Raw genomic sequence first — 12,898 nt, forward strand, 5'->3', positions numbered from 1 at the left:
ACAAAAGATAAGGAGATGGACATTTAGTATATTTAGCTGCACTGCAACCGGACAGTATGTCAAAAACATACACACACATATTTGGACAGTCTTCATTTTGTTGTATTTTATCTGCAGTATGTTGTGTTATTGCTAATATTACTATTGTTGTATTGTAAATTTAATCTTACCTTGATGCTTTGGCAAAATAAAGCAATTGTAAGAGCTGGAAATGAAAACCCTTGCTTCAACAAGTGTGAAATCCCACTTGAGATTCAGAAAATAATTCATTAACACAGATTACAAGTACATTCTGTTAACACGGGTAAGAAACAAATATATAAAAGTACTCTTAATCTCCCCAAGCATTTGGTGAAATGTCTTCAGAGCCTGTCACACCAGTACTCTGATGTTTCGATGTGTGAGGGCAGGTCATTGGTGATGACAAATGGAGGCGTGTGGGGAGGGCTGTTGACCCCTGAGTCACTTTCAGGAATGGCTGTGGCGTATTTTGCCTCTGGATTCTGGACAGGAAGTAATGCAGCTGGGGGCGGGGCCTCAGCCTGAGGTTTGAAGTTTTTAAAATGCTGCAGACGTACCACCTCCCTGCGTTCCCGTGTGCAGGGCAGCAGCACAGAGATGTCATTGCGAAACTTGGAGCTCATGCCAAAGTAGATGAGCGGGTTGTAGAAGCTGGCAGACTTGGCAAAGAGACGTGTCATGATGCTGGTTGTGCTTGGCACATGGAAGCCCCAGGCTGACCACATAGACACGACTGCATATGGGGACCAGGCCATGATGAAAGCTGTGCAGATTACAATGGAAATCTGGAGAGGAACATGAAGGAATAATTTAGAGGAGCTGTACAGAAAGGGCCCTTTTAAAGAGCTCTTTAAAGAGTCTTATTTTACTTTTCGAATCAATTCCCACAGATATCAACTTTTTCCCCCTTACCCTTGTGACATCTCTCTCCACCTTCCTTTGGTGGGATGTAAGGAAACCATCTGCGGTCATGGCGTTGGTGTTTTTCACTGTGTTGATAATGGAGGTGTAGCAGAAGAGCATTATCGTCACAGGGATGAAAAAGCAGAAGATGAGGATGGAGATGATGTAGGACTTGTGGATGGTGGAGTAATTGGCTTTGGCCCAGTCCACTTCACAGGTACCGTATCCTCGATCTAAGAAGAACAAGACACTAAGGTCACATCCAAGCTTTCAAAAGTTGTATTCTCATTTCTTCCATTGTGATAGTGTGTGAGAACAGACCTGTGTAGCTGCCCCAGCCTAGCAGTGGAGCAGCAGACCAAAACATCGCTCCGGTCCAAATGCAGATCAGCGATACAGCAATGGTGTTCACGCTGATACAGTAAGCTGCCAAAAATACAACAGGAACATTACAATATAATATTCCCACGTTATGGAACAGAGTGTAGGAGTTGGAAAAGGTTAGAAAACAGGACAGAGTGAGAGGCACTTCAAGATGCAGCATTCTTGACTTGTTATGAATGTGAAGAGTGTGACATTTTTTGAACAATGCTGCCTTTTCTTATATTAACAGCCTTTGCAAACATCTGCGACTGAAAAGAACCTCTGTTGACAAAGTGTACACAAAGCGTTGTGTTCAGGAGAAGAAAGAAAATAGCGTTCCCATATCTAATGTCAATATAACACATGAGAAGTGCAGTAGAGTTTGTGAGGGGATTGGCCAGGGATATAATCTTTAGGATTGGCAATGTACTTTGTTGCCATGGGTTACTCATCTTTGCTGAATTACCTCATGTTGTTTCTAAGATCCTCCTGGCCTCCTTTCATTTCGACCTAAAATTAGGTTGTTTTTATGTGATTTTCAGATTTGTATCCTTATCTGTTGCTGTAGATTACATGACATGTTACTTGTTAGACGCTTTTATCCAAAGCGATTTACATACTCAATACTGTGGGCAATCCCCAGAGGAGCAATTTGGGGTGAAGTGTCTTGCCCAGGGACACAACGACATGCTGACTATAGTGGGGTTTGAACCTGTGACCCCATGGCCCCAACACCAAGGCTCTATCCACTGCGCCACATGCCTCTACACCTAGAAGATGCAGTTGTACTGTACCATGTAAAACATGGCATGTGATACCAATATACAAAGGTTTTATATTGTTGTGTTTTACGAACAGTCACAGTCACACAGTAAAAACTCATTTTCTCACAACAGAGGCAGTTGCTAAACCTAATTTCCATATAATTAAGACATTCTTCAGCATCAGTTACACCCGAAAATAGAAAATGTCACCTCAAGATAACTTAATGATACGTTTGCAAAATGTAAATGAAATTGCTTGAGACAAGTGGTAGTAATTTCCACAGCTGAAGTCGGTAATGAGGCTTCATTAGCAGCTAAACACACTTTCCTGCCAGATAAGAACTGCAGGAATGTGAAGTGGGCAGAGACTCCCCATGTGAAGTGGGCAGAGACTCCCCATGTGAAGTGGGCAGAGACTCCCCATGTGAAGTGGGCAGAGACTCCCCATGTGAAGTGGGCAGAGACTCCCCATGTGAAGTGGGCAGAGACTCCGGCCTTAAGCTTTGTTTATAATCTCACTTAAATTCAAAGAGGGTAAATCTGACCTTTGTTTGGGTGGCATCCCTTGATGTATCTGGTGAGGCTGATAACGGTCAAGGTATTGATGCTTGCAAGGCCGAAGAGTAGGGTAAAGAAGCCATCTACCTGGAGGAGACACAGCGAGGGGAGAATCATGACACGACATCTCTGAAATGTCTTTGACTGCTCCTCGAAGCCTCGGGGGGGGGGGGGGGATCCATTGCATGCCTAATTGTTTCACATCTTTGTCTGTTGAGTTTATTTAGCTTTCGACTTAATCAGATAGAGACGCTGCAGCTCAAGGGCACTTGCTGCCTTTTGAAACATATGCTTCAGACCGTCACTTCAATGACTGCCTAATAATGCATTCAACAATGAACCTTTTCTAAGCATCAGTCCATTGTTAGGGATGATTATCTTTTAATCACAGCTCTCCTTAAAGGGAATAATGCGACTTTGTTTCAGTCTGGCTCCAACTATGCAACAACCGGCTCCCTAGTGTACCATTTTCAGGTGACATGGATCAGTTAAGGTCTCTGATTACTCTCTTGATCTTCCTTAGTGCTAATCCTATTACTGTCAGTCATCACGTTTGTTCACCCCTCACATTCGCCAGATTACTGGACTGCCAACGTCTGGTCTGGGCATGTTTGTCATTCAGCACCTTCCCTATTTTTATAATAACGAAGGACATGGGACATAAGGACGGTGGCTTCTCGGACTGATGTGATTTGATCTTCTCTGATAAACTCACAGTATAGTGTTTCTGCCCTGGCTCATGAGAAAATATGTTAATTTGAAACAAACATAAGAAAAGTAATGACTTAAATTCAAAGTATTTTTGTTCACCTTGTAAATTATTTCGACAATCCTTTCCCTGTATCCCTTTTGCAACTTCAAAGCATCCTATAAGGCTCTATCATATTCAATAATGTTCTGTCCCACAGGGATCTGGCCTAGCTTGCAACCGTTCATGTCCCATCATGCTCCATGTAGTAATCTGCTAATGTTTCTCACATGCCTGTCTCCTTCACCTTTCTGTTTCTACCCTCCTCTATTTCTGTCCCCTCTTACCTATTTACTTCTGACTCTCGCTCTCCCTTAGCCCACCTCTCCCAGGGGAAGGTGAAATAAGAGGGGCGTACTGCCGCTGCTATGCAAATATTTATTTCCCACCTGAAAACCTGATATTGGATGCCTGAGAGATGAGATCATCTCAATGGCTCTACTGAAGCTCATAAGAGCAGCAGACCACAATTACAAAATATGTCTCTATCAGATTTCGGGGGTTTACACTCCTGGGACTTAAAGTGTTTTGGTTGCAGCAGCTTGTTTTCGTTCACTCACGGATATCAACGTTTCCACAGCCAGCCTTGAGCAAGAAAAATACCCTGGAATGAATTCCAGGCTAAAGTATGACAACTATTTAATTTCAAGCTGAGGCTGGGGGTGGAAGGAACATAGACATTCTTAGAATTTGAGGACAACTCTTTCATTAATTTAATACAAATGATATGTCAAAATGTAAGAACATTTGATTTAACCCAGCAATCATGTCTCTTATTTATTTCCTGTTTGGTTGTTGACAGGTGCCATGCTGCTTGAAGAGTTTCCCCATTTAAAGGCCCCCGTAGCGGTAATCTTATTACAGATTTAACCTCCAGCCCACATGGCTACTAGCATAATCCTTTGCACACACACACACACACACACACACACACACACACACACACACACACACACACACACACACACACACACACACACACACACACACACACACACACACACACACACACACACACACACACACACACACACACACACACACACACACATACTCACTTTACTGTAAGACTAGCACTGATTATTTTAATGAACTTTATTAATTGGGATTTGCCCAAGAAAGCAGATGCATTTGTTTTTTAGAACTCTGCATAGTCATTACTTTCAAGTCATTTCAATCCAAGGTTTCTGATTGGTGTTCATGCTGCAAATTGCATTATGATTAAAGATTTGGTGGAAGATATTTATAGCATATAAATATGAAGTGATTCTTTTCAATGTAACCCGTTTAAATTAAGTGTTGTGTTGGTGTTGCTTTTACCTGGTACGTCCAGATCCAGGTGATCAAATACCCATCGTCCCTAAAGACATTGAATATTTGCAGGATCCCTCTGGAGTAGCCGAATATGGAGATGCTGGCATCAGAGATGGCAAGATTTAAGGTGAGGAAGTCGGTGGACTGTAGTGAGGCCCGCTGCCTGTACAGGACAAACATCACTAAACTGTTTCCAAACCAGGACAGCCATCCTACAGACAGACAAACAAACAGCATGTCAGTGAGTATTTTGGCACACATATTGTTTGGTACAGTTACTATAACACTACTTTAAAGTAATATATTTGTGAAATGTATTGGAGTGTACAAACATCACTAAACTGTCTAGTATAGTATAGTACATTTTAGTACTTGGAATAGTAAACGTTTTTTTTAAAGATCATGAGATACTAGTTTATGATAGAAAAAAGTGTATTTTATAGTATAGAATAGTATAGTCCTATATAGTTTAGTCCTATATAGTATAGTCCTGTATAGTATAGTATGGTACATTATAGTATAGTGTATTGTGGTATAGTGCAGTCCTTTATAGTTTATTCTTATAAGGTATAGTATAGTATGTTACAGTGTAGTATAGGATAGAATAGTAGTGTGCAGTACATTATAGTATAGTGTAGTTTAGGATCACATCATTTCATTGTGTACTTAAGTAAAGTAGAACAAAGTAGAGGGTGTACAGTGCCTTAGGGTGTAGTGAGTAACTAATGCTGCAGTGATATGGTGCTTGAAAGAATGTAAAATTGTAGACAGCATACAGAAAAGAGCTACACGATGTTTGATGCATCAAAGATTTGCTCCCATTCTGGCAATGCAGGCAGGCATGGACTGGGTGTCAGGATCAGCACAACCTAGTTATATGCACGACACAATAATACAATTCAATTTAATCATGCAATGTGGTAGAGTATATTATGTTAAAGTGTTGTATAGTGTGTTGTTTTATATTATATTATAGTATTATTGTATGTTATGGTACTGTATATTATGGACTAGCATAATGCTGGAGAGTATGGTAACAATGGAGTCTAGAGTAGATAACAGTGAATAGTATAAGAAAGTGCTTTGTTCTCCTTGACCTAGCTTTATGTCTATGTCTGTGAAAGTACGTTGAATAAAAAGAGTTCTTGCATATACACATACCTGACCATTAAAGATGATTCTGAAGTACAGTCCAAAAAGTCTAACTTAGTGGAGGGCAATGCAGTACAGCGTGGCATTATATAACTCAATAGAGCAGTACACAATGCAGTAGAGAGGAGTAGGATAACTTAATAAAGTAGATATGGAACAGAGATCCAGAAAGCATGACTATTCTGTATTTTAGTAAAAGTAAAAGATAATTGTATTTCTTTTTATAGCTCAGTCTAAATAACACAAAATCCCTGGCCTGCATTAGTGGACGTGGACAGTGCCAGACTGTCGGTGACAGCGGGACTCTTGGAAACATGAGGAACAACAGTTGTTTTTGTTTGGACTCTTGTGTTACTCTTTCTTGCTAGTGTTTGTCCTGAGGGGTTTAAAGGACACAACTATTTTGGGTTTTTTCTTGTACAGAGCTATGGAAGCCAGAACAATTTGAAACTAAGAGGATATATTTCAAGAAGATTGTCATTACTTCACATATCAGCTTCATAGACATTCATCTAGGGTGCTTGCAATGTTTTTTATTTAAATTGTAATGAGTATGCAAAAAAAGACATTTCAAGTCACATTAAATTCAGTGTATGGTGTTTGACTTACCCAACACTAACAGATATATTCCAACGATAGTTTCTCCTTGTTCGGACAGGGGTGGCTCTGTATTCACAGTACTGAGGTTATTATTCCTCCAAGGAATATTTACCACCTTCATAGGAAAACCCTTCAATGTAATTTCCATGGCCTCTGTTTTGATGGCAAGGCATGAATCCTTGCTGTCCTCTCCAGTATCTCTGCTCCCCTCTGCTCTCAGTAGATACGACTGTGTTACAGTAGGCCTGCCCGGTTATTTCATTTTAAATCCAGCTTATCCCGGTCGCTAATACCTCACCATTCACTGTCCAAACGATTGCACCTGTAATCCTCTCTATTTATTAGCAACTAAGCAGAGATTTTGGATGAAAATCCAAGCCTACAGGGAAATGTCTGGTCAGCTGTTCTACTAATGGAAATTGCTTCTGTAGGGGTTTCATTTATTTTAATTAATTAAAGTCCTATAGACTCATCTCACACAAAGAAGCTTAAAGGCCATCAGTGGAGGCTACACCTACTAATGCTGAACTATTTTTCTAAATTCAAATTGCCTCCTTTGCCATTGCTGATTTTTGTAAACTGTTCATTTTCTTGCTGAAATAAGAACAATCTATCTGATTGCAGTCTTGTTTAGCAGCCAACTCAAAAGATGGTGATTTAACTTTCTGCCAAGACATCCAAACAGAATAAGGATTAATGTTATACAATATGTCAAACAATCAGCCCAATCCATTAGTATCATTCTGAGGATCTTTAAGTAAATGGAGAAAACTAAACTTTTGTATTCTAATCTGTATTTCTAACTAAACAACTCACAGTGAATGGTTACATAATTTGTAGCATATATTCTCATTTTAGTTTAGCTCAGTTTATTCAGCACTAATTATCTCAGCCAACGGTTTTATGTTTAGGTTTGGTTTCGCTGGTTTGTTTGTCTGTCTAACAAAAAAAATACTGGGTAGGTTTTCATGAAACTTGGTGGAAAGGTAAAGCATGGGCCAAAATAGAATCCAATACATTTTGGAGTAGATCCGGATAACAGTCTGGGTATGAGCATTCTTTTTCACTTTGGAAACCACCTCGCTACTGCTCACAACTACCAAAAGAAAATATCTGAGTGTACAGCATATCTATAATATGTGGTGGCTAGGGGTATGATTCTCGCTTAGGGTGCGAGAGGTCCCGGGTTCAAATCCCGGACGAGCCCTCTCCTGTTTAGTTAGAAGTTGTAGTGTATGTATGACGTAATGCGCTTAGGGCTAGAAAATATCCATAAAATATTGTAAGTGGAGTGCCTTTGAACACATAGTGATAATGGTGGAATTCCTTTCAACCTTGAGATTGAGGTGGTGTTTGGCTATAACTACATGAAGCATTTATACTCTGTTTATTTGAGTGCCCTTTTTCTTTTGTATTGATATGCTTTGGTTCCTCAAATTATTTGAAAGGATATGAAAATATAAAGCCATTGCCAACAGCCCATTTGTTTAGCTTAGCTAGAAAACAGCTTCATAATTACTGTACAGATATTTTAACTATTTGCAAGAAAGCCAATAAGCGTATTTCCCAAAATGTCTATTCCAAACTTTTCCAATACTGTTTGTTCAAATAGGGCCCTACGGAACAACATGGGGAAACATCTTGTCACTTCATATTGTCTGGAGCTAGTAAGAGCAATGTTTTACAAGCTATGTAGTCTGGCAACAATTAACAGCATCTTACCCATTCAGAGAAATCCCTTGAGAAAATGAGTTGTGCCAATGATTACTAACTGATTGTTACGAATGGGTGAAGCAGGTAGGACTCAAATGCAGAATAACGAAAAGCGAGCTTTATTAAATAAATTAAAGCTGTGGCAAAACAAGGCAGAATCCAAAATATCGAACACCAACGAGCAGCACAAGGAACACAGACCGTGGAGTAACATGGAGGGGAAACAATGAACCGACATGGAACACAGGGGAAGACTAGACTAAATACACAGAAGGGTAATCACAGAACAAGACACAGCTGGACAGGGGAGGAGAAACACAAGGACAACAGGTGAACACAATCGGGTAATCAGGGAGGGAAACAGACAGAAAGCAGACAGGCAGGAAACGGGGGTGAACACTTTACACAATAAGACAGGAAACCCAAAGACAAGAAAAACACCAACACAGACAAAACTACAAACGTGACATAACCTGAGAATCGTGACAGAACCCCCCCCCTCAAGGGACGGATCCCAGACGTCCCAAAAAAAGGTCCAGCAGGGTGGGTGGAGGGGGACCGGAGGGAGGACACATAACTAGGGCCAAGAAAGGGTGGGTGGAGGGGGTCTGGAGGACGGGTCTCGGGCGGACGGCCCGGGGGAAAAGCAGAGACCAAGGAGGGGGTCTCGGGTGGACGGCCTGGGGGCAAGGCAAAGTTCAAAAAGGGGCGAAGGCCACAGCGGGCAAACTCAGGGGGCCGTGCATGAGGGCAAAAGCAGCGGCAGGAAGAGTCAGGGGGCCGGGCCCGAGGATGAAGATCGCGGCACTCAGGGGGCCGGGCTCGAGGGAGAAGACCGCGGCTCTGAGGGGGCCGGGCTCGAGGGCGAAGACCAGACAGCTCCGGAGGCCGGGCAGGACCCGGTGTCGGCCGAACAGGAACCGGAGCCAGTGGGACAGGCTTCAGCAGGTTCCCCCACGGAAGAGGACCAGTAGTTGGCAGGAGCCCCGGTGAGACAGGTGATGGTGGGGCCTCCAACGGAACAGGACAAGGGGTTGGCAGGACCCCCGGCAGAAGAGTTGTCGGCGGGACCCCCAGAGGAACAGGACATAGGATTGGCAGGACCCCCGGCAGGAGAGCAGTCGGCGGGACCTCCAGCGGCACAGGACATAGGGTTGGCAGGACCCCCGGCAGAAGAGTAGTTGGCAGGACCCCCGGCAGGAGAGTAGTCGGCGGGACCTCCAACGGGACAGGACAAGGAGCTGGCAGGACCCCCGGCAGAAGAGCAGTCGGCGGGGCCTCCAACGGCACAGGACAAAGGGTTGGCAGGACCCCCGGCAGGAGAGCAGTCGGCGGGACCTCCAACGAGATGGGACAAGGAGCTGGCAGGACCCCCGGCAGGAGAGCAGACGGCGGGACCTCCAACGGGACGGGACAAAGGGTTGGCAGGACCCCCGGCAGGAGAGTAGTCGGCGGGGCCTCCAACGGCACAGGACATAGGATTGGCAGGACCCCCGGCAGGAGAGTAGACGGCGGGACCTCCAACGAGACAGGACAAGAAGCTGGCAGGACCCCCGGCAGGAGAGTAGACGGCGGGACCTCCAACGGGACAGGACATGGAGTTGGCAGGACCCCCAGCGGAACCTTCAACAGACCAGGACATTGGGTAGGGACTTGAGACGTGACTCGAGAGGGGAACTAGAGACGGAACTCCAGAGGGGACTAGAGGAGAGACTAGAGGAGGAACAAGAGGAGGGACTAGAGGAGGAACTAGAGGGGACTCGAGAGGGGACTTGAGAGGGGACTCGAGAGGGGACTTGAGAGGGGAACTAGAGAGGGGACTCGAGGAGGGACTAAAGGAGGGACTAGAGGAGGGACCTCGAGAGGGGACTGGAGAGGGGACTCGAGAAGTGACTAGAGGAGGGACTAGAGATGGGACTAGGGAATTGACTAGAGGCGGGACTTGAGTAGGGACTAGAGATGGAACACGAGAGGGGACTCGAGAGGGGACTGGAGAAGGGACTAGAGAAGGGACTTGAGTAGGGACTAGAGAAGTGACTAGAGGTGGGACTGGAGAAGGGACTAGAGAAGGTACTAGGAAAGTGACCTGAGGAGGGACTATGGCAGCTGGGACCAGGACTGGGGCCGGAACCATGGCTGCTGGGGCCGCAACCATGGCTGCTGGGACCGGCACTGGAGCCGGAGCCGCTGGAGTACGGGCTGGAATCCTGGCCTTGCATCTTCCAGAGACCTTTTGGAGGCTCCGTGGACCTCCAAACGCCAGACGGGTTCCTGAGAAAAGGTCTGAGGTTGGAACTAGAGCCGCTGGAACCGGAACAGAGGCCTGGACCATGGCTGTGTGGGCCAGGTAATCGAGCAAGGAAACATAGCTCTGTGGGCCGGTACTGGTGCATGGATCCATGGCTGTGGAAACCGGAACTGAAGCCGGGATCATGGCTGTTGGAGCACGGGCTGGAATCCTGGCCCTGCGTCTCCTAGAGGCTTTTTGGAGACTCTGTGGACCTTCAACAGGACAGTAGTCGGATCCCAGGAAAGGGTTAGAAGCTTGTGCCAATTCCTCAGGGCTACTTGTAAAGGTTTGTAGCCACTCCGGCAACAAGCTCCTGAGCCAGGGCTTGCGAGCAACCTCCCGGCGTGCCTCCTTCAAAGCAGCCTCTTTACCCCGTCTAGATGAGGCGTTCTTCCAGGTGTAAAAAATGTACTCCAGAGAATACCCAAGACATTCCGCCTGTGGGGCCAAAACATTGAAATCTGCTGAGTCCAAATTTGTTCGGTTCATTCTGTTACGAATGGGTGAAGCAGGTAGGACTCAAATGCAGAATAACGAAAAGCGAGCTTTATTAAATAAATTAAAGCTGTGGCAAAACAAGGCAGAATCCAAAATATCCAACACCAACGAGCAGCACAAGGAACACCGACCGTGGAATGACATGGAGGGGAAACAATGAACCGACATGGAAGACTAGACTAAATACACAGAAGGGTAATCACAGAACAAGACACAGCTGGACAGGGGAGGAGAAACACAAGGACAACAGGTGAACACAATCGGGTAATCAGGGAGGGAAACAGACAGAAAGCAGACAGGCAGGAAACGGGGGTGAACACTTAACACAATAAAACAGGAAACCCAAAGACAAGAAAAACACCAACACAGACAAAACTACAAACGTGACATAACCTGAGAATCGTGACACTGATACCTCCTCTCCAGAGACATGTTCTAGTTTTCACTAATCACCGCCATTAAGAAAAGGGTCATACAGACGATGACTTTTGTCCTGCCAGCGAGACTTTGCTTAACTATAATGTAAAGCACATTTATCTTTATGTACACTGAGGCCAGAAGAATCATACGAGTAATGAAGTCAGTGTGAGCTAATGTGGGCCCTGACAAATTCCCTGAGCTCTGATGTTAGTGTGAGAGCATCTAGAACCCACTTTCAGTACAACCATCAGAACAAATATTTATTAGGAGAGTTTGGGGATTTCACGAACACATGTTCCTATTTTATTGATTAAAACCCTTTGTTATGTATAAACTTACAATTGCACCACATCTCCCCTCCTCCACCTTGCTGCTCTTCACAGTGAGCTGCTCTGTGGCAACACACCTAGCGAAGGGGTAACCTAAACCGCCCCCCCTCGGCCAGTGTTTAGATCACAGTGTGCACCTTGTTTTCCTCCTCTAGCCGCCACAGAGCAGCTCTGCTGGCCCTCAGGATGTGGAGGGAAGGGCCGCCGCTGCTGCCAGATGCCTCGGTGCTTCCGAGTCCTCCTCATCAAACCTCTTCTTTGAGCCTTTCGAAAACCAGTCCGGGGAGAGTGACGGAGCTGAGGGAAAGTAAACCTCCGACCCCAACTGTCACCCGTCCAGCAGCAAACACTGAACACAGTCATTGCTCGGCCCCACCTCCACCTAAAGACGCCCCACGACATAGCTTCAGCTCTGCAGTGATCCCTGTGTCAACCCTGTCTCCTAAAAATTACGTTCCCACAGAACTAAACTGCATTCTGAATTACGTTTAGCTAGAAACATATTTTCTCCCACGTTACGTTTGTTATGAACGTATCTCAAATACGTTTATTTTCTACATATCTTTGCCATTTATTGTCTTGCTTATAATAATGATAATAGTCATTTATAAATATCATTTTAGAGCACACATTTGAAATCGACAATCGGGCTCGATATATGGTTAAATTAAAATCAGTAGGCGAGGCTGTAATTTCGCCAGCTGTTACTCTCATGAGCGAGGCAGAACATAATAGTTTTAACATGCCAAAAAGCTGCTATGTCGTTTATTGCACCTCAAACATTAAAACAAATTCAGAGTTACGTGTTTCTGTACTTCCTCTAAGAAGAAAGGACAGTAACAGAAGATCTCTGTGGCTTCAGGCTTGATCGCTGTTCAAATAACAGCGTTGGTTTCCCCAAAAGTGGGCAGGGCTGTAAAGTGAAGTAGATTTACTCTCATCTATTATTCAAAACCATTCTATTTATTCTAACGTAAATTACATGCCAGTGTTTTATCTTTTTATTTATTTGTTTTTATTTTAAATCGTATAATGTCGGACTTTTTTTGTCGTCTGTGTACAGCCCTGGAGGTTTAGGCGATAGGAAACACATTGGTGTGTACACATTTAAAACATGTAATTACTAAATGGGTGAAAATCGCTTGTATCCATAATGGGCAGCATTAATATATACCCACACGACAGCTCATTGTTACTTTGTAATTCTACTCCACTACAATTCAGA

The 12,898-nt window shown here is 44.3% G+C and overlaps 1 protein-coding gene across 1 annotated transcript; it reads right to left on the minus strand.

Moving 5' to 3' along the window:
* Positions 1 to 203: 203 nt before the first annotated feature.
* Positions 204 to 6,571, minus strand: opn6a (opsin 6, group member a). The gene is made up of 6 exons (XM_034100115.2): positions 6,433 to 6,571; positions 4,678 to 4,883; positions 2,597 to 2,696; positions 1,246 to 1,350; positions 934 to 1,157; positions 204 to 806 (listed from the first exon to the last, which is right to left on the minus strand). The coding sequence occupies exons 1-6, from the start codon at positions 6,569 to 6,571 to the stop codon at positions 363 to 365; spliced, it is 1,218 nt and encodes a 405-aa protein (XP_033956006.1). The 3' UTR covers positions 204 to 362.
* Positions 6,572 to 12,898: the final 6,327 nt, after the last annotated feature.

Source organism: Pseudochaenichthys georgianus, chromosome 15, assembly GCF_902827115.2.
Source record: "Pseudochaenichthys georgianus chromosome 15, fPseGeo1.2, whole genome shotgun sequence".
NCBI lineage: Eukaryota > Metazoa > Chordata > Actinopteri > Perciformes > Channichthyidae > Pseudochaenichthys > Pseudochaenichthys georgianus.